A 19879-nucleotide genomic window follows, 5' to 3' on the forward strand; every position below is an offset into this window, starting at 1 on the left:
CACGTAGAGGTTTCTGGAGGGTGGTGCACCTAGAGAATGCATGGAAGCTCTGTGCTCCTTCCCACATGCCTCGCCCTATGCATCTTTTCTACTTATCCTTTGTAATATTTTTTATAATAAACTGGTATATACTAGCATTTCCCTGTGTTCTGCTCTAGTATATTAATCAAACCCAAGGAAAAGGGTTGTGGGAACCCCAATTTACAGTCAGTCAAAGCACTGGTAGAACAACCTGTGGCTTGCAATTGGCACTGGAAGTGGGGGGTAGTCTTGTGGGACCAAGCCCTCAACCTGTGGGATCTGACGCTAACTCCAACTAGACAGTGTCAGAACTGAACTCCAGGTAGATTCCAGAACTCCAGAACTGAATTGGAGGAGACTCGACTGGTGTCTGCTGCAGAACTGATTGCTTGCTTGATGTATGGGAAAAAAATCCCACATATCTGGTGTCAGAAGCATGTTGTGAAAGTATGGGAAAAACTAATTTTTTTTCTACTGATATAATAGTACATTGAGGAAAAACTTTATGGACCTAATTTTAAAGTAGACACTGAGTGTGCATTGTGGGTCATTTTGACTCAGGTGGTCTGGCCTTTTGGTCTTTCCCAATTCTGTAAAGCAGCAGAACCATGAGGTGCAAATACGTTCTATTCTGGCAAGATTGCTATTGTAGTCTCTGCATCACTTTCACGGGATCTGTAATAGACACTATTGGTACCCTGTACTTCATCCATGGCTCCTTTCTGATTTTAGGTGCAGCTGTGGTGATAATTCTCAGGGGCACTGATAGCTGGCCAGCAGAAACACACACCATGTCTCTTAGCTTTTTGTAGCATTAAGTGTGCGGGCAGTTAATATCCCAAGAGTAAACCTTTAACTAAGGGATCTAGAAGGCATCATGTAAATACTCAGCCTCAGAGAGACAATTCTGAGATGCATTCTACACCTTACACAGGTCGCAGGCAGGATTGAGCCTCAGGTGCCTACAGTGGTAACACCTCAGCAACACTATTTACTAGCTCTCCCTCCTCTGTTCTACTCTCTCCACCTCCTCGTTCCAGCTTCTTAGCATCACTTCCTAATAAACTACCTGCATCCAAGCCTCAAGCTCTATTTTTGGGGAAATATAAATTAAGGCAGTGATATGGTTAGGCTTTGTGTCCCCATCCAAATCTCATCTTGAATTGTAGTCCCCATAATCCCCATGTGTCAAAGGAGAGACCAGGTGGAGGTAACTGAATCATGGCGGCAGTTTCCCCCATGCTGTTCTTATAATAGTGAGTGAGTTCTCAGGAGATCTGATGGTTTTATAAGGACTCTTCCCCCTTTGCTTGGCACTTTTCCTTCCTGCTACTTTGTGAAGAAGCTGCCTTGCTCCCCCTTCACCTTCCACCATGGTTGTAAGTTTCCTGTGGCCTCCCCAGTCATGCTGAACTGTGAGTCAATTAAACCCCTTTCCTTTATAAATTACCCAGTCTTGGGCAGTTCTTTATAGCAGTATGAAAACGGATTAATACAGGTAGGATCTAAAAATACTTTAGTTCATGGCCTTTATTCACTCAAAAACATTTACTAAGTTATTATAATGGACCAGGCAGCGTATTAGATACTGGAAATATAGCGGTGAACAAGAGATCAAGTTCAATGGGGTGCAAAGATTAATAGGCAATACTTGAATAGTGTAGTGAGTATTACAACAAAGTAAACGTGGGTGCTATTAGTTGTGAAGTATGGCCAGGTTTAGGACCCCTTAATTTCCCCCTGCAAAAATTACACTTGCTAGATATTGAGAGGAAGTGAAGCACAGAGGACAAAGTCAAGCAAAAGCATCTGTAGCTCAGATTTAGTGTCCAACTCCTAGGCTTTAGTTTGGTATTGAGGTAAACCCATATATCATGCCCCAGTTCTCCCTTTCTCTGGGCCACATTCATTTGGCCTTGCTAGAGGCTTCCAAAGGAAGAAGCTCCATGTCGATCTTATTGTATGAAACCAGTGGTATTTCATAAAAGCCCGTGCCTGAAGAAAGGAACCATTCCCTATGCTCCCCCAAATCCCAAAAGAGAACACATTCTGCCTGCAAAGCCAAAACTTTATCCGTCATGACCCGAAAACTCTTATTCCTTTGTGCTGCAGCCTTAGACCCTTGACCAGGCCCCTCCACAATCCTCCTTGGTGCTATATTAAAGCGAGTAGACCTAAGTTCGATAAAGGTTAGAATGCAAAAGTCATAATTTTCCCACCTTCTTTTCCCTTTTCTTTTTTTTCTGTCATATCCCTAAGTTTTCTGCTTGAGGGACTTAGTGCCCTGGTATGTCTAATGAAAACTGTTCTGAGGCTTTGTTACCTAAAACTCACTGTTTTGAGTATAGGCTGCCAAATTGGTCCTGGTTCTGGCAAGTAGTTTCTTTGTATCTTTCCATCAGTGGGGAGCTTGGGCCCTGAATTCTGAATTAGGTCACTCATGCTCTCTGAGTTACAGCCAGCCTTTCTGCTAGGTTATGTAACATGGCTAAGGACAGGGTTAAACTCCATCCAATTTTTAACACCTCATATCTGAGAAGTGGTGCTATCAAGAATTTATATGCACTCCGATAGCTTTCTTAATTTTTCCCGTCTCAGCATGCAACTTACTATTTACTTACTTTTCTCTTCTACCAGACCCTAAACTCTTTGAGGACAGAAATATGGTGCTATTTACTATTATATTTCCAGGGTCTAGTATAGTAGGTACTTAATGAATGTTAGTTGACAGAATGAAGTCCTGTATCAGCTAAGACTGAATTGCTAATGAAAGCAAACCTAATGAAAAACCAGCCACTCCCATCAAAAAAAATTCCAGCACATTTTTAGCTCATGTAACTACAAAGTCCAAGGCTCAAGTCATGTTATATTCTAAGGAGCTTGTCTTTTTCAATATTTTTGCTCTCCTCTCTGCTCTGTTTGGCTTCATTCTCAGGTAGGCCTTCTTTAGATGGAGTGCCCTGGTATACCAAATGCAATTTCTAATTCTGGTTGGGCCCGATTGTCTTGGTTTGATTCATGTGCCTATCCCTAAATCAGTCACAGAAGCCAGAGGAGGGTGCTGCTTTGCTTGGTCAGGCCTAGGTCAAAAGACTCTTGAAACTGAGGGTGGTGGAGTGAGCTCCCCAAAAGTATAGTGGATTGACGTGTGTGTGTGTGTGTAGGGGGTGGTATAGGCAGCATGGATGCTAGGCAGCTGAAGCAATTCCACCTTCACTCCCATTGCTGCATTCCATATCTTTTCCTGACATTGAAACCCTGTGGGGCAGGGATACCAGCCCACATGACTTGGTCTGTGACCACCAGCTCTTCCCCAGAGGTGGGGGTCACCCTTCCTGCTTAGAGTGGTCCCCAGACTCTGCATTACCCTGCTTACAGCGTGGTCCTGCTTGTCCTCTTCCCGCTCTAAATGTTTCCAGTAAGCTGCACAGTACATGCAAAGTCCTTTCAGACACTTTGGCAATGAGTGAGTCATGTATACAAAGAACTATTCAAAGCAAAATGTGGCCAGTTCTCTAAGAGAGTAGTGAAAAGATGTTTGGAGAGCAGAGATAAAGGCATGCAACATCTGGCTGGGAGTATGAGAGCAGACAACCAATTCAGGGACTATCAAACACCCAGGACAAGCTTAAGTATAGGATGAATACTGACAGTAACAGTGATAATAATAACAACAGCTGACACATATAGTACTTACCATGAGCCAGGCCCTGTTCTAAGAACTTTATATTAATCAATTCAATAAATCTTCATAACACCCTTTCAAGTAGATATAATTATTTTCCTCCTTTTAGAGACGAGGTTAAGTAACTTGCCTAAGGTTACAGAGTTAAGAAAGTGGCAAAATAAGTCTGGGTTCCTATCACAGAGGATCTTAAAAGCCAGGTACAGTGATAGCCTTGACTTACAGTCTGTGAGTTCCTGGTTCATCTTTCCCAATGGACTCAAACATTCTGAGAGCAGGTCTGTGTCTAGTTCACCTTTGTGTTTTTTAGAACACCTAGGTGGGCTCTATACTTAGGTAGAAGCCAAATATCTGTCCTCTTTGAACAGACTATCTTTTCCCTTAGTAAACAAGCATCTGAAAACAGTGTGTTACTGCAGGGCGCCCTGGCGAGAGCCTGTGGTACTAGCTACTCCTCCAAAGACTGAGGCAAGAGGATTGCTTGAGCCTAGGAGTTTTAGGCTGCTGTACCCTTTGCATTCCATGCTTGAGCAACACACAGGGATTCTGTCTCAAATAAATAAATAAATAAGTGCAATGTGTTACTGGAATGAGCATTGTTATATACATACACAGTCTTCCACAGAAGCTACAGTACTAGACAGGAAGTTATGGATCTGACTAATTGAGGCTTTCACCTCTGACTCAGTGTGTGACTCTGGCAAGTGACCTAATGGCTCCAAGCTACAGATTTTCCAACGGTAAAAGAGAGGAAAACAGGTATCCAACATATTCCACCAGGACATACTGAGAATAACAACAATAAATAAATACACATATTAAGTTCTTGAAATACTTGAGGAAAGGTACTACAAGAAACCAAATTTCAGTAATCAACAGATATGCATTAGGTGCCAAATATTCTGGACATTATGGGATTACCACAGAACAGATGAAAACAGACCTCTGCTAGTCTCTATTTTATAGGCTATTATGGACAAGGTCAGTTTCAGTGGTCAACACAGAGATTATTTAACAGAACATCAAAAAGGGGGTGAACGTTAGAGCTCACCTGGATTTTTTATATATCTATAAACATACATTATATGTATTTATATTTATATACATATATTTATGTATTTATTTTATTTATATATTTCATTTCATTTAATATATATTTTAAGTTATACATATTTTATAAATATACATAAATAATAAATTAATAAAAAAATATATATATATATGTATGAGAGAGAGACAGACAGAGAAACCCAAAAGGGGGAAATAATACGGAAACAACTGCCCTAAAAGAACAGGCTCTGGGTTTGAGTCTCTGTGGAAGAGTTTACCATCTGTGCGACCTGGGACCAGTCACTTAGCTTTTCTGAGTCAATTTCCTTCCCTCTAAAATGGGGATAGTAACGATCTACTTCAAAGCGCTCATGTTTGAAAAACTTTAATCCAGTGGCTGGCTAAGCACCAGAAGTCAGCTATTACTATTGTTATCTCTGCAGGAGCAAGGTATTTTCTGACCCTTTCTCTATAAGAAAAACCACTGTTTCTCCAGTTATACCACATTCATGAGGCCGAAGCAGAAACCCAAGTGCTTTAAAAAGCTCGGAGACGGCTGCTGCAGAAACATGAACCCGGTCATCCAGGCCGGTAGAGCACAGCCCCCTCGGCAAAGCCCACCTTCCATTTCCTTCCCTTCCATTTCGGGAAAGCCAAGCTCCCCCTACGCATTCGGTTATCTTATTTTCTTGCCTCGCCAGGTCGCTGGCCTGTCTCTGGCTTCTCTCCGCGACCTCTCGGTCGAGCAGGCTCCGCGGCAGCGAAGCGGCTAGGGCTGGGGCCTCGCTTCCTCAGCGCTCCGTTCTACCCCTCGGCTCCCGCCGGCCGCAGCTGCCTTCCGAAGCCGGGGTTCCCGCCGGGATTGACGCGCTGGGGGAGGAGCGGTTTCTCGGTGCGCGCCTCTAAGGAACATTACGGCAGGGCTCGTTCCCGGCTCCGGCCGCCAGCCCCAGCCTCCCAGGTCCGGAGCCGGGACTGGCGGAGGCCGCGAGGGAGGGAGCACGAGCAAGGAGGCACGCGCCCGCCGGTCCGCGCCCAGCCCGCCGCCGCCGCCTCAGCAACCATGGCCGAGCGCCGCGCCTTCGCCCAGAAGATCAGCAGGTAAATCTCGGGCGTGGGGCGCGCCGCCGCCGCCGGAGAAAGAGCCGCGGAGTCCTCCCAGGCCGGGCCTAAGAGGCGGGTGGGTGTGGCGAGGCCGGCACCGGGATCCCGCGGCCTGGCCCGCGGCGGGGCGGAAGGGGTTCGGGGTGGTTGAGGGGGTAGCGGAGGCCTCGCGCCGCCCTACAACCCCGGTCTTCAGCCCGCGTCCGCCGCTGAGCCTCGGCCGGGAGCAGAGAGGGCCGCGGACGCCAGCCAGCGCGCCCGCCTCCGCCTGCTCCTCGGCGGCCCGGGCCTGGACTTTCCCGACGGTTTATTTAATGGAAGGGCGGGTGGGGGAGCTCGTCGGCCGCTTCCCGAATTCTTTGTGTCCCCACCCCCGGGCTTGTCGGGGGCCGCCGCGGCGTTTCGCCCCCTCCCCTCTCTCCGCCCACCCCCTGTTGGCCCCTAGAGGGTGCGGGGTCCGCCCTCCTCTCCACCCCAACAAAAGGAGAAATGCGCGACGGCTCGGGGCGGGTGGGAGGCCGCCCCTCCTTCACGCTTCTCGCTCTTCCTGAGAAATCTGACAGAAACCCTCTTTGCACCCTGGGGCCAGGTTCAAAGTGGGCTTGTGCGTCCAGGATTGCAAACGTGTGGACAGAATGAAAAGTTGAGAGCTGCGGGCTGCACCTTCGGTGTGCAGCTGCCAAATCCCTGATGGATTGCAGGCTGAAGCTCGTTCTGAGTTCGCCTGTGAATTTGACTGTGCGCCTGTGTTTCTCAGAGCACCCGAAGAAGATGGATGATAGGCAATGTTCTTTATACACTGGCTTTCTCTCATATGTTAGCAGTCCTGAAGTAAAGCAAGTGATCAAGGTGGAGGTTTCAAAGCCTTTCACCTACTTGGGGTGGTTGGTTGCCACCTTTCTCCCTCCCGCCAAATAAGAATTGAATGACAGAGGATTCTAATATTTGTAGAATTTCTTTGTGGAGTGTACTTATGTATGAGACAGTGGACATTTTTGTTTTAATAAAATCATGTTTGTGTGAATTATGATGTCCCAAGAAAAGAAGCATTCAGATTAAATTATCTTTTTTGTTTTTGGACAGTTGTATTTCTGTGACTCTGAGTCTTTCTGGTTTGTTGACATTTCTTAAAAAATTTTGGGCCGGATGCAGTGGCTCACGCCTGTAATCCCAGCAGTTTGGGAGGCCGAGGCAGGAGGATCGCTTGAGGCCAGGAGTTCAAGACCAGCCTGGGCAACATAGCGAGCCCCCTCCTCCCTACCCCATCTCTGCAAAAAAAAATTAGCCAGGTGTGGTGTCACACCTGTAGTCCTAGCTAGTTTCGAGGCAGAGGCTTTTTTTTTTTCTTTCTTTCTTTCCAGAGTTCTGGCACGTATTTTTTTCCTTAAGGGACAAAATATCTAGTGTTTAAGAACATGGGCTCTACTGTCAGACTCCGACATGGGTTCAAATCCTGACTGATATTTTCTAACTTGGGACTTTGGCCAAGTTGTTGGGCCAATTTCCGTTTCCTCATCTGGCAAATGAGAATATTAATAGGACCCAGCTCATAGTGTTGTTGTGAGCATTAAATGGCATAATTTGTGTAATGTGTGTAAGATAGTACATGGCCTATACTACCTGTCATCAAACACTTGTAGTAATTAGTTTCTCCCAGGGAGTTGTGATGACAGGACTTTTTTTTTTTTGTAAAATAACTAGGTCTTACTTCTGATGGTGATGTCATTAAAAAATGTTATTACTTGACATGTATTCCTAGTATTAATTTCTCTTATTAGAACCTGAAATTTATCCCTGAAAACATCATACTGATAAAGTAAGTGCACATTAGAGACTTGGCTGTGAAATTGTGTGTCTATTAGTGGAGTTTACCACCAGATGGGACAGGACAAACCACAAGAAAAAAAGAGAATCAGTTGTGCAAAACAACACAAAAATGCAAATAAGAACAGCTTTCTAAGAAGTTATAAAATTAAGTAAGGTCACATGAATGAAGAGATGTGCACTTACTGGACAGACAGGAGGTGGATATGGTAGTGATTGGTGATTGGACATGCAAGGTGAGGCAGATTGAGGAATCTGGGATGACATCCTAAGTTGGGCAACCACGTGGATGTTGGTGACAGTCTTTGGGGTAAGGGAGTACAGGAGGAAAAAGAGTTTGAGATTGGGAGATGCAAGTGGGATGGAGATGATGATTCAGTTTTGGAGTTGTTAATTTTGAGGGGCTCATGAATCACTCAGAGAAATATCTGTTTGGTTTTTGGTGCAGGTTGAAGGTGCAGAAGAGAGATTGGGCTGGAGATCTGGATTTGAGAGTTATCAGCAAGTAGATTGTATTTGGAGCTGGGGGGTGGGTGGGGGGTTGATGAGATTGTCCAGTGAGAATGTGCAGACTTAACTTGGAAGGAACACCAAAGACAGAACTGCTATGAGTAATGAATTATTAACTGCTTATTGTGAATGAAAGGTTCTTCCTTGTTATCAAATATGATTGAATAATACTTAATACTTCTGAATCAGTTAGTGTTCTGCTTTTTAGTTTTCTATTAGAGGGAAGTATATAGCACAAATTCTGGAGATGAACTTCCTGGGTTTGACACCCCAGCACAGCCACTCATTGGGTAAACATGGCCAAGTTACTTGACCACACTTCTGCCTCATTTTCACAATCTAGAAAATGAGGATGATAGTAAGACTTAACCTCGTAGGGTTTTTGTGAGGATTAAATGAATTGATACCTCTAAAGTACTTAGAACAGTGCTCTGTGTAAGTGTCTAGTATCAACTATTTTTTACTACAGTATTTATAAAGTGGTTTAGGACTTTTGTTGGAAATGTAAGCCTTTTCGTAGTATGCATATATGAAATTTGTTGCTCTGTGAAAAGCCTGTTGCTGTTTGGGACCTTATTTCTTTTCAAAGCTTTGTGATTGTTCAGAAACCTTTACTTTAAAAAAAAATTATAATGATCTTCTTTCTGTCTCAGTTATTTTTTAGCCCTTTGCATTTAGTGCAGTTACTTTTTGAGGCTGTAATTTGGTGATTTCTGAAGGCTCTTTATTCTTATATCACTAATTATACTGTTTACTTCAGCTCACCATAGAAAAGCAGCATGTGTATTTTGTCCATATCAAGTAGTTGTCTTTTTATGTGTGTATCCCCTTTGCTTTTTGAGGATAAGGCCCATGGATTTATGAAATGTTGACTGTAGATAAATTGTCTAGGATTTTGTTGGGATTATTTTGTCCTGTTGCTTGATACTCAGCAGTAATGATGAACATTTGTGTACACTTAAAGCACTTTTTACTGCATTCTTATCTTCATAATCCAGAGAGGCAGAAAATGTACTAAAGAATATAGGATCTGGGATCAGATTGCACAGGTTGAAATTCTGCGTATATCACAGAAAAATGGGGATAACAGCCTCAATAAAGTTAATGTGATGATTACATGAGTTAATACATGTGTAAGTGAGCTAATACAGTTCTAATAATGCATTAGTACTGTGTCTAGAACATAAGCATTCAAAAATGTTAGCCACTACTATTATTACTTCTATATTACTTACTGTTATTGTTATCATTTTCTTTTTTTTTTTTTTTTTTTTTTCCGCTCTGTCGCCCAGGCTGGAGTGCAGTGGCGCGATCTCGGCTCACTGCAAGCTCCGCCTCCCGGGTTCACGCCATTCTCCTGCCTCAGCCTCCCGAGTAGCTGGGACTACAGGCGCCCACAACCGCGCCCGGCTAATTTTTTGTATTTTTAGTAGAGACGGGGTTTCACCGTGGTCTCGATCTCCTGACCTTGTGATCCGCCCGCCTCGGCCTCCCAAAGTGCTGGGATTACAGGCGTGAGCCACCGCGCCCGGCATTGTTATCATTTTCTAGATGGGGAATTGAGGCCTAAAAACAGCAATTGTATTTGCCTGAATTGGGATTCAAATCCTAGTTCTCTGATTTCAGATTTTTTTTTTTTTTTTTGAGATGGAGTTTTGCTCTTTTGCCCAGGCTGGAGTGAAGTGGCACAATCTTGGCTCACTGCAACCTCCACACTGCCCCCCTACCCCCGTCCCCCGCTCCCGGGTTCAAGTGGTTCCATAGCTCACCACCACGCCCAGCTAATTTTTGTATTTTTAGTAGTAAGAGGGTTTTACCATGTTTGCCAGGCTGGTCTCGAACTCCTGACCTCAGGTTATCCGCCCGCCTTGGCCTCCCAAAGTGCTAGGATTACAGGCGTGAGCCACCTTGCCCAGCCTGATTTCAGATCTTACGCTTTTTTTTTTTCTTGAGATAGGGTCTTGCTCTGTTGCCCAGGCTGGAGTGTAGTGGTTCAGTCTTGGCTCACTGCAGATTCTGCCCCTGGGTTCAGGCGATTCTCCCACCTCAGCCTCCCAAGTAGCTGGGACTATGGGCACTATGCCTGGCTAATTTTTGCATTTTTTTGTAGAGACGGGGTTTCGCCATGTTGCCTAGGCTGGTCTTGAATTCCGGGGCTAAAGTGATCTGCCCACCTCGGCCTCCCAAAGTGCTGGGATTACAGTCATGAGCTACCATGCTTGGCCTACTCTTTTTATTTGACTATGTTTTTTTTCTGCAAAATATTTTCTGTAGTAGTTCCAGGTTTCCTAACAGTGTCACTGCTACTATCCCAAAAGTGATGCCAGCTTTCTTAGTCCTTCCTTTGTTAACCGGGTATCATTTTGCTGCATAAGCAGCATAATTTAATGAAAGGTTTCCATCAGATCTTTATTTCTGAGGGAAAATCTTACATGGGTGTGATTTCCTGGATATAGACTTATTTAACACCTTGGATGTTTTTAGTCTTGTATGTGTTAGTAACTCTGTACAGATGGGCCCAGTCTTTCAATCTACAGAATCTACTTTGTTCAATTCATAGTTCCATATATTACCAACGACTTCAGCGCTACCTGTTTTATCTCGCTGGACACATAATCTTCCCTGATCTTTTGTTGTATTCATCTCAGTAATTCTTAATGCTGAATAGCTAACCTGCTTCTTGCTCCTAAGCTGCAGAATAATGTTAAAGAGAGACTAGAACATTTCAGAGTTCATCTTTATGTCTCAATAGCTTGCCATTTGAGATGAGATTTACCGTAAGTCATTTCTCTTATTTAACAATTTCATTTCTCTACGTCATCTTACTGAAAAGTTTGAGACTACCATTAGTCCTTCATTTTAACCTTAGAATACTACTCTCTCAATATGTGATTTAACCATCTTTCTCCCTTGAGCCTGAAAGGTCTCTTGTTCCTAAAACTTACCCATTTTATTGTACTTCAAAATTCTCTCTTGCCCCCTCTCTCAGAGTCTTGATTCCACAAATTTCCCGTTCTAACATCTTCAATCTACTCCTTTTTGTGGACCTTTCCCTTAAACCATAAGACTTACTATGTCTTTCTCATCAAAAAACAAAGATCTATTGAGTGTTCTGGCGTTTTCAGCTGCCAACCAAACATTCCTTTCCTTGTCACATTTCTCCTATGTATGTGGTATAGTCATGGCTACTTCCTGTTTATTCTCTTCCTCATCAATTCTTGGGCTATATAGTTGGGCTTACCTTATGTCTAGAATTATAGGGCTCTTGAGGGCTAGGAACCTTTGACTTTTTTCTTTTCTTCGTCACTGATTTCATGAGCTATTTTTTTTAAAAGTTACATTTCTTATGTCCCTCCACCCCCTTCCCTATTTTTGTACTGCTTTTCAGAGCTCTTTGATGGCAAGTCTGGTCTTGACTTTTTGTCTCCAGTGCTTCACACAGATCCTATGGATATCTGACACGTAAGATGAAGCATCCTTCATTATTTCACTTCTAGATGACCCTAGAAAACTACTAACTGATATAGTCCCTCCCTCCTGTAATTCAAGTGTATTGCAAATTAAGTCTCCCTAAAACACAGCTTTCATCATGGCATTGTGCAGTTCAAGAATATAAGTGGCTTCTTACAGTGTTAAAGCCAAACCCTTGCTTGGATTTTAAAGTTAACTGTGACCTGGTCCTCCTTTTGTTGACTTACTCTCTAGTTTACATATTGTCCTCCAGTCAGTCTGGTGTTTTCACTGTACCTCCACAAATGCTATGCTCGTTTCCATCTCTGTAACCCTTGTGCTGTTTTTTTTTTCTTTTAGATACATTCTTCCTTTTCTTTCCTGAATCTTGCCTCTTCTTAAGACTACTCCAGTCCACTATTCTGACTTTTGGGATAACCATTTCCTTGCTTTCTTTAATGTTACCATCTGTGAATGCATTGCTAAGCAAAATGTTTTCTTCTCTTTTTGAAATCATTCGGGTGGAATCGTATTGTGTGTATGCTTCTCTGTCTTGCTTCTTTGCAAAAAATTATAATTTGTGAGATAGATTAATTAATGATACTCCGAGTAGTTGAAGTTCATTCCTTTTCATTGCTTTGTAGTATTTCATTGCATAAATATACCACAATTCATTCTATAGTAGGTGAACATTTGTATTGTTTCCAGTTTTTTACTATTACAAACAATGTTTCTATGAACACTCCTATACAAATATTCAGGTATACGTATGCTTGAGTTTCTGTAGGGTATAGCCACCCTTGCAATTTCTGAGTCATAGATGGCAATCTTTATTGCTACAGGAATGTTTATTAGGTAGTGCCAAACTTATTTCTAAAGTGTTCGTAGAAATTTACAATCTCACAACAATGTTGCTTTACATCAATGCCATTACTTGGTTTGGCCAACTTTTTCATTTTTGCCACGATGTGGTGGATGCACAATGCTATCTCATTGTAAGTTTTAATTTTTATTTTATTACTAATGAGGTTGAGCTCTGTTTTGTATGTTTACTGATCATTTGGATTTCTTCTTTTATAAATTAATTATTTAAATCTTTTGCTGTTATCCCCCTCCTCCATTGTTTTTTCCCTTTGGTTTTTTTTTAAATTGATTTTGTGTGAGTACTTTACATACAGTCTGTGTATTAGTTGTTTATTGATTATATGTGTAGCAAATACCTTTTTCCACCCTGTGGCTTGTTTTTCATTGTTTTAATGGAGTCTTATGAAAGCTCTAAGTTCTCAGTTTTAATACAGTTTAACTTACCAGTTTTTTAATGGTTATTACTTTATGGGTCTTAAGAAATATTTTATTACTCTGAGATATTAAGATATTCATCCATATTATCATGAATTTGTAGTTACTCCCTTTTTATTTAGGTTTATATTCCACCTTGATATGTGTATGGTGTGAAATTTTAATTTTTTTCTAAATGTATTATTCTTTCCCCATTAATCTGCCCTGCCGCCTCTGTTGTAGATTAAAAAAATTAATTTTAATATTTGTGGGTACATAGTATGCACATTTATTTATGGGGTACATAAGATATTTTGATAGAGGCATACAATGTATAAGAATCACATCAGGGTAAATGGGGTATCTATCATCTCAAGCATTTATGTTGTGTAACAAACGATCCAGTTCTTTTAATTATTTTTAAAATGTACATTGAAATTATCTGTTGTAGATTATATATCCTTATTTGTGGGTCTTTTTCTGGGATCTCTGTTTTGTTCCATTGGTCTGGTTATACAGTATTTTTTTTATAAATTATAAATAATCTTAGTTATAATCAGCCTTGGCATTTGGTAGAGTAACTCCTTCTACCTTTAAAAAAAAATCTTGACTGCTCTTAGCCCTTTGAGTTTCCATGTAAATTTTAGAATCTACCAAAAACAAAACAAAACTCCCTGAACCCAAAACTCATAGAATTTGATTGGGATTGCATTGAATCTGTATGTTAATTTGGAGGAGAAATAAGATCCTTATAATATTGAGTTTCCAATCCATGATCCATAGTGTAGCTCTCCATTTATTTAGGTCTTCTTTATGTTGTACAATGAAATTTTATAATTTTCTCTGTCAGGTTCTTGCTTATCTTTTGTTAGATTTATTCCTGGGTAGATAACAATTTTGTATGCAGCTATACCTTGCTAAACTCTTGTTTATTCTAAGAATATGCTTGTGAATTCCTTTGTATTTTCTGTGTAGACAACCATATGATCTGGAAATCATTATTTTTTTTGTTTCTTCCTTTTCAATCCTTATAATTGACTTACTATTTTTTATCTTGCTCTGTAGACTATTATTTTGTATTACTGTGTAGATTGGTATCATTGCTATTCAACATTGTATTAATATTGAACATTCTTAACATTTTTATTTTTCTGTTTTGTAGTTTTTATTTGTTTTTTTGAGGTGGACTCTTGCTCTGTTGTCCAGAGTGGAGCACAATGGCGTGATCATAGCTCACTATAACCTTGAACTCCTGGGCTCAAGCAGTCGTCTCATTTCAGCCTCCTGAGTAGCTAGAACTACAGGTGTGCACGACCATGTCTGGCTAATTTTAAAATTTGTTTTAGAGATGGGGTCTTGCTGTGTTGCCCAGGCTGGTCTCAAACTCCTGGCCTCAAGCGATCCTCCCACCTTGGCCTTCCCAAATGCTGGGATTACAGGCATGAGCCTCTGTTCCTGGCCTTCCTTGTTTTATTTATGATCTCAAAGGGAAAGCATTCTATGTTTCACTGTTAAGCCTAATGATAGCTGACAGCTTTTTGTAGCTTTTAGTTTGGGTTCCCTAGAAAACAGAACCTGTTATAAGAGTTAAGAATTGATGCTGCCGGCCGCAGTGGCTCACACCTGTAATCCCAGCACTTTGGAAGGCCAAGGCGGGCGGATCACGAGGTCAGGAGATCGAGACCATCCTGGCTAACATGGTGAAACCCCGTCTCCACTAAAAGTACAAAAAATTAGCCGGGCATGGTGGTGCGCACCTGTAGTCCCAGCTACTCGGGAGGCTGAGGCAGGAGAAGGGCGTGAACCCCGGAGGCAGAGCTTACAGTGAGCTGAGATCGCGCCACTGCACTCCAGCCTGGGCGACAAAGCAAGACTCCGTCTCAAAAAAAAAAAAAAAAAAAAAGAATTGATGCTTTATTTGGGGCTTTTCTTCTTCATTTCAGTCAATTCAATTTCTTCAGACTTAACTGCAGGGGTTACAAGTGACAGATCAGATTATTTTGCACAGACACACAGTGTTGACTCATGTAACCGAGTGTGTTGGGTCCAGGGATACAGATGATGTCAGCAGCCACTTATCTTCATGTCTTGGATAGGTTTTCCACAAAATGGCCACTATGATATTTGACAGCCCCAGGCTCAAATCCTACCAGTTTAGTTCTGGCAGAAAAGATCCAAGGACTAAATTATTGGTGTGGGTTGGGTCACATGTCCTTCCTTGAACCAATTACTATGTTTAGGGGGATAGGAGAGTCTGACTACTGTGGGTCACATGCCCTTCTCTATGGCTTGGGGGAAAGATGTGTTAGCCCCACCCAAATCTTACAGAATTAGTTCCTTACCAAGGAAGGGTTTCTAACCTAAAGAATGAGGATAAGAGTACTGGTGATAGCAAAACAACTGATGTTCTTTAAAATTAGTCACTTTAAGTGGTTCCACATCAGTATAATTACTTAAATATGTGGTACTATAGACAGCTATCCTATCTGCAATTTAGATGGAACTGATGAAATACAAAGAAATTCAAAGAAAACCAGTGTAATCTGATGCTAGCTAGCTGTGGCTTCCCTGTCCCTTAACTTTTTAAAGTTTAGCTCAGATCTGAGTACCAACTCAGAGCCCTCCCAAGGATGTCTTCCTGGTTTTTCTTTTTGACTTCTGTCGTTCTCATTTTTTCCTTCTGCATCTGTATGCTTGCATCATCATGGGCTGTTTCTGGTTTGCCCTGTGACACCAGAAAACCGAACTAACTCCTTCATTCATATCAACCATTTAATAATTTTCATAATTGCTAATGATACAGGATCATGGCACGGAGTCGCAGGATGCAAAATTTTCTTAGTGACTACATTCAGCTCTCCTTTTTCTGCCATCATCATTCTTTCTCTTACAAATAAACAGTTTCTTCCACTTATCTTTGCAGAGCAGTTCCATCCATACCCAGATCCTTAGAAACACAAAACAAAACAAAAACCAGCTTTATCGAGGTATACTTTACGAATCATAAAATTCATTCATTTTGAGTGTACAATTAAATGATTTTTAGTAAATTTACAGATGTGAAACTGTCATCCAAAATCTAGTTTTAGAACGTTTCCATCACCCCAAAAATTCCTTGTGCCAGTTTGCGGTCATTCCCTATTTTGACCCCAAGCCCTAGGCACAACAAATCTTTTTTGTATCGATCTCTCAATTTGCTTTTTATGAAGATTTCACATAAAGAGAATCATGCAATATATGGCCTTTTATGTCTGGTGGCTTTCATTTAGCGTAATGTTTTTATGGTTCATCTGTGTTGTAGCATGTATCAGTACTTCACTCCTTTTATGACTGAATAATACTCCATTGTATGTAGCACATTTTGTTTATCCATTCATCAGTTGATGGACATTTAGGTTGTTTTTTCTACCTTTTGGCTTTTGTGAATAGTGCCAATAGGAATACAAGCTTTTGTTTGAAGGCTTGTTTTCAATTCTTGTGGGTATATACCTATCTAGGAGTGGAATTGCTAGGTCATAGTATAATTTTGTGTTTAGCTTTTTGAGGATCTGCGAACCTGTTCCACAATGACTGCCATTTTACATTCCTATTAGCAATGTATGAGGGTTATGAGGGTTCTAATTTCTCCACATGCTTGCTAACACTTGTTATTGTCCTCTTTGATTCTAGGCATTCTGGTGAGTGTGAAGTGGTATTTCATTGTGATTTGGATTTGTGTTTTCCTAATGACTAGTGACTTTTTTTTTTTTTTTTTTTTTGAGATGGAGTCTTGCACTGTCACCCAGGCTGGAGTGCAGTGGTGCAATCTCGGCTTATTGCAAGCTCTGCCTCCCGGGTTCACGCCATTCTCCTGCCTCAGCCTCCCGAGTAGCTGGAACTAGGCACCCGCCACCATGCCTGGCTAATTTGTTTTTTTTGTATTTTTAGTAGAGAGGAGTTTCACCATGTTAGCCAGGACGGTCTCGATCTCCTGACCTTGTGATCTGCCCGCCTCAGCCTCCCAAAGTGCTGGGATTACCGGTGTGGGCTACCACCGCGCCTGGCTGACTAAAGTGACCTTTTTTATGTGCTTATTAGCCACTCACATATCTGCTCTGGTGAAATACCTATTCGGATCTCTTACTCATTTGTATTGATTGATTGATTGAGACAGGGTCTTGCTCTGTTACCAAGGCTATAGTTCAGTGGTGTGTTATAGCTCACTGCTGCTTTGAACTCCTGGGCTCAAGCCATCCTCCCAGCTCAACCTCCTGAGTAGCTGGGACTACAGGCCCACGCCACCACATCTGGCTAAGTTTTTGTATCTTTTGTAGGGTCAGACTCTATGTTGCCCAGGCTGGTCTTGAACTCTTGGGCTCAAGTGATCCTCCCCCCTCAGCCTCCCAAAGTGCTAGGATTACACGCATGCACCACCATGCCTGGCATCTTACTTATTTTTCAGTGGGATTGTTTATCTTGTTTTTGAGTTGTAGGAGTTCTTTATGTGTTCTGGGTAAAAGTCCTTCTTTAGATATATAATATTGTCTCCTTGTTTGGCTTGTCCTTTCATTTTTTAGGTGATGTTTGAAGCACAAAGGTTTTCAATTTTGATAAAGTTCAGTTCATCAGTTTTTCTTCTTTTATGCATCAGGATTTTGGTGTAGTAGCTAAGATTTTTTGCCTAATCCATTGTCATGAATTTTTTTTCTATTTTCTGCTAAAAATTTTATAGTGTTAGTTCTTATATTAAGGTTTATGTTCCATTTTGCATTAGTTTTTGTGCATGGTTTGAGATAAAGTTCTAAATTTGTCTTTAGTGTGTGGATGTTCAATTGTTGCAACACTCTGTTGAAAAGAATACTTTTGTCCAATTGAATTGCCTTGGCACCATTATCAGAAAAAATCAGTTGACCATAAATGTAAGAGTTCATTTCCTGATACTTAGTTCTGTTTCGTTGATCTGTATGTCTGTCCTTATACCAGTACTGTGCTGTTCTGGTTACCAAGGCTTTAAAGTAAAATTTGAAATTTGTAAGTGTGAGTCCTCCAATTTTTTACTTTTTTCAAAATTGTTTTGTCTGTTCTGGATTTTTTGCATTTTCATATACATTTTAGGATCAATATCCATATAAAGTATGCCAGTTTCTGCTAAGTCTTGTTGGGATTTTGATAGAAATTGCATTGAATCTGTTGATCAGTTTGGGAGAGTTGCCATCTGAACAATATTGAGTCTTCCAATCCATGAAAATGGGGTGGGGGGTCTATTTATTTAGATCTTACTTAATTTCTCTCTTCAGTGTCTTGAAGTTTTCAGTGTACAGGTCTTGTACTTCTTTTGTTAAATTTATTTCTAACTATTTTATTATTTTTGATCTTTTGAATGGAATTAAATATTTTTGGTTTGTTCATTGCTAGTATATAGAGATACAGTTGATTTTTGGATATTAAACTTGTATCCTTAGACCTTGCTGAACTCGTTTGGTATTTCTAGTAGTTTTTTGTGGGTTCCTGAGAATTTTCTGTATACAGGATAATTTTTTTCTGTGAGTAAAGACAGTTTTATTTCTTCCTTTCCAATCTAAATGCCTTTAATCCCTCCCTCCCTCCCTTCCTTCCTTTTTCCTTCCTCTCTCCCTCCTTCCCTCCCTCCCTCTTCCAGTACAAGGTTGAGTAGAAGTGGTGAGAGCAGACAGACATACTTGGCTTTCTCTTGCTCTAAAGAGAAAAGCATTCAGACTTTCACCGTTAAATATGATGTTATTTGTAGGCAGATGTTGTAAAAAAGGAAAGGTGGGGACAAGGATTTGAGAAATGTTTAGAAGTTAGAATAAACACGATTTAGCAACTAATTATATACACTTCACACCAGGATATAATTTTGTATGTTTATGGGTAAGGCAGCTGTGGGTTTATTTTTATGAAGTAGGGTGGAATTTAAGATAAATTTATATCCTTTTAGGAGGATTGACTTTTTGCAGTAGATACTTTTCTTTTCCCTCTGTTTTTAATTGCCAATTTCAGGTCAGTGTTAATATTTACAAATGCTAAATTTTTGAATTCTTTTCTTTATGTAGTTATAATGTAATATGCTCCATGAAATAGAGAACAGCATTATCACCAGCTTTTTAGTTGATGAAACTGAGATTTATATTGAAATGCTGTTGATCACAGTGATAGAGCCATCCAAATTCTCCTTAATACAGTGCTTTCTAGGCTGGGCACGGTGGCTCACGCCTGTAATCCTAGCACTTTGGGAGACCGAGGCGGGTGAATCACAAGGTCAAGAGACCGAGACCATCCTGGCTAACACGGTGAAAACCCGTCTCTACTAAAAATACAAAAAATTAGCGGGGCATGGTGGTTGGCGCCTGTAGTCCTAGCTACTCAGGAGGCCGAGGCAGGAGAATGGTGTGAACCCGGGATGTGGAGCTTGCAGCGAGCCGAGGCCACGCCACTGCACCCCAGCCTCGGTGACGGAGCGAGACTCTGTCTCAGAAACAAAATAAAACAAAAGAAACAGTGCTTTCTAATGTGAAAATAATTTTGAGTAATGTTATCCCCAAAATAGTGTCAAATGGGATATATGAGACACCTGACATCTTTTTTAATCCTCTTCCCCTCCAGAAAAGGAGGTATATTTTAAATGTTAAGTGTATTATGTAGAAGGACTGTTTCTTTTTATTTGTTTGTTTCACATGTTAACCTGTATGTTTTAGTTTTCTTGAGCCTTTAGTGGTTACTATGGTCCAGTCTTCTGTGTTCCTAAACATTTTAACACAGGCTAACTTAAAAATGACACGAAGACAGTGGCTTAGATTGGTGTTTTATTTAGCCATACATGAAGGATAGGAAACAGATCATAACAATGGTGGTAGTCATTCTAGTGTTCCTGTTACTATGTTAGTATATACACCAGACATTTTCACTGGATATCTTTAACTGACCTGTGAAAGGCTGGGTTTTGGAAAATAGAGAAAT

The 19879-nt window shown here is 41.2% G+C and overlaps 1 protein-coding gene across 18 annotated transcripts in view; it reads left to right on the plus strand.

The window, feature by feature from the left end:
* Positions 1–5727: 5727 nt before the first annotated feature.
* Positions 5728–19879, plus strand: part of DOCK7 (dedicator of cytokinesis 7) — a 228671-nt gene continuing 214519 nt past the window's right edge. For all 18 annotated transcript variants that reach the window (XR_012419326.1, XM_005543186.4, XM_005543187.4 and 15 more), the window contains exon 1: positions 5728–5857. Coding sequence is in view for 17 of the 18 variants with exons in the window: in XM_005543186.4 (XP_005543243.1) it covers positions 5820–5857 (38 nt within the window). In the remaining variant the exon portion in view is untranslated. The remainder of the gene's footprint in view (positions 5858–19879) is intronic.

This window comes from Macaca fascicularis, chromosome 1, assembly GCF_037993035.2.
Source record: "Macaca fascicularis isolate 582-1 chromosome 1, T2T-MFA8v1.1".
In the NCBI taxonomy this organism is placed as follows: domain Eukaryota; kingdom Metazoa; phylum Chordata; class Mammalia; order Primates; family Cercopithecidae; genus Macaca; species Macaca fascicularis.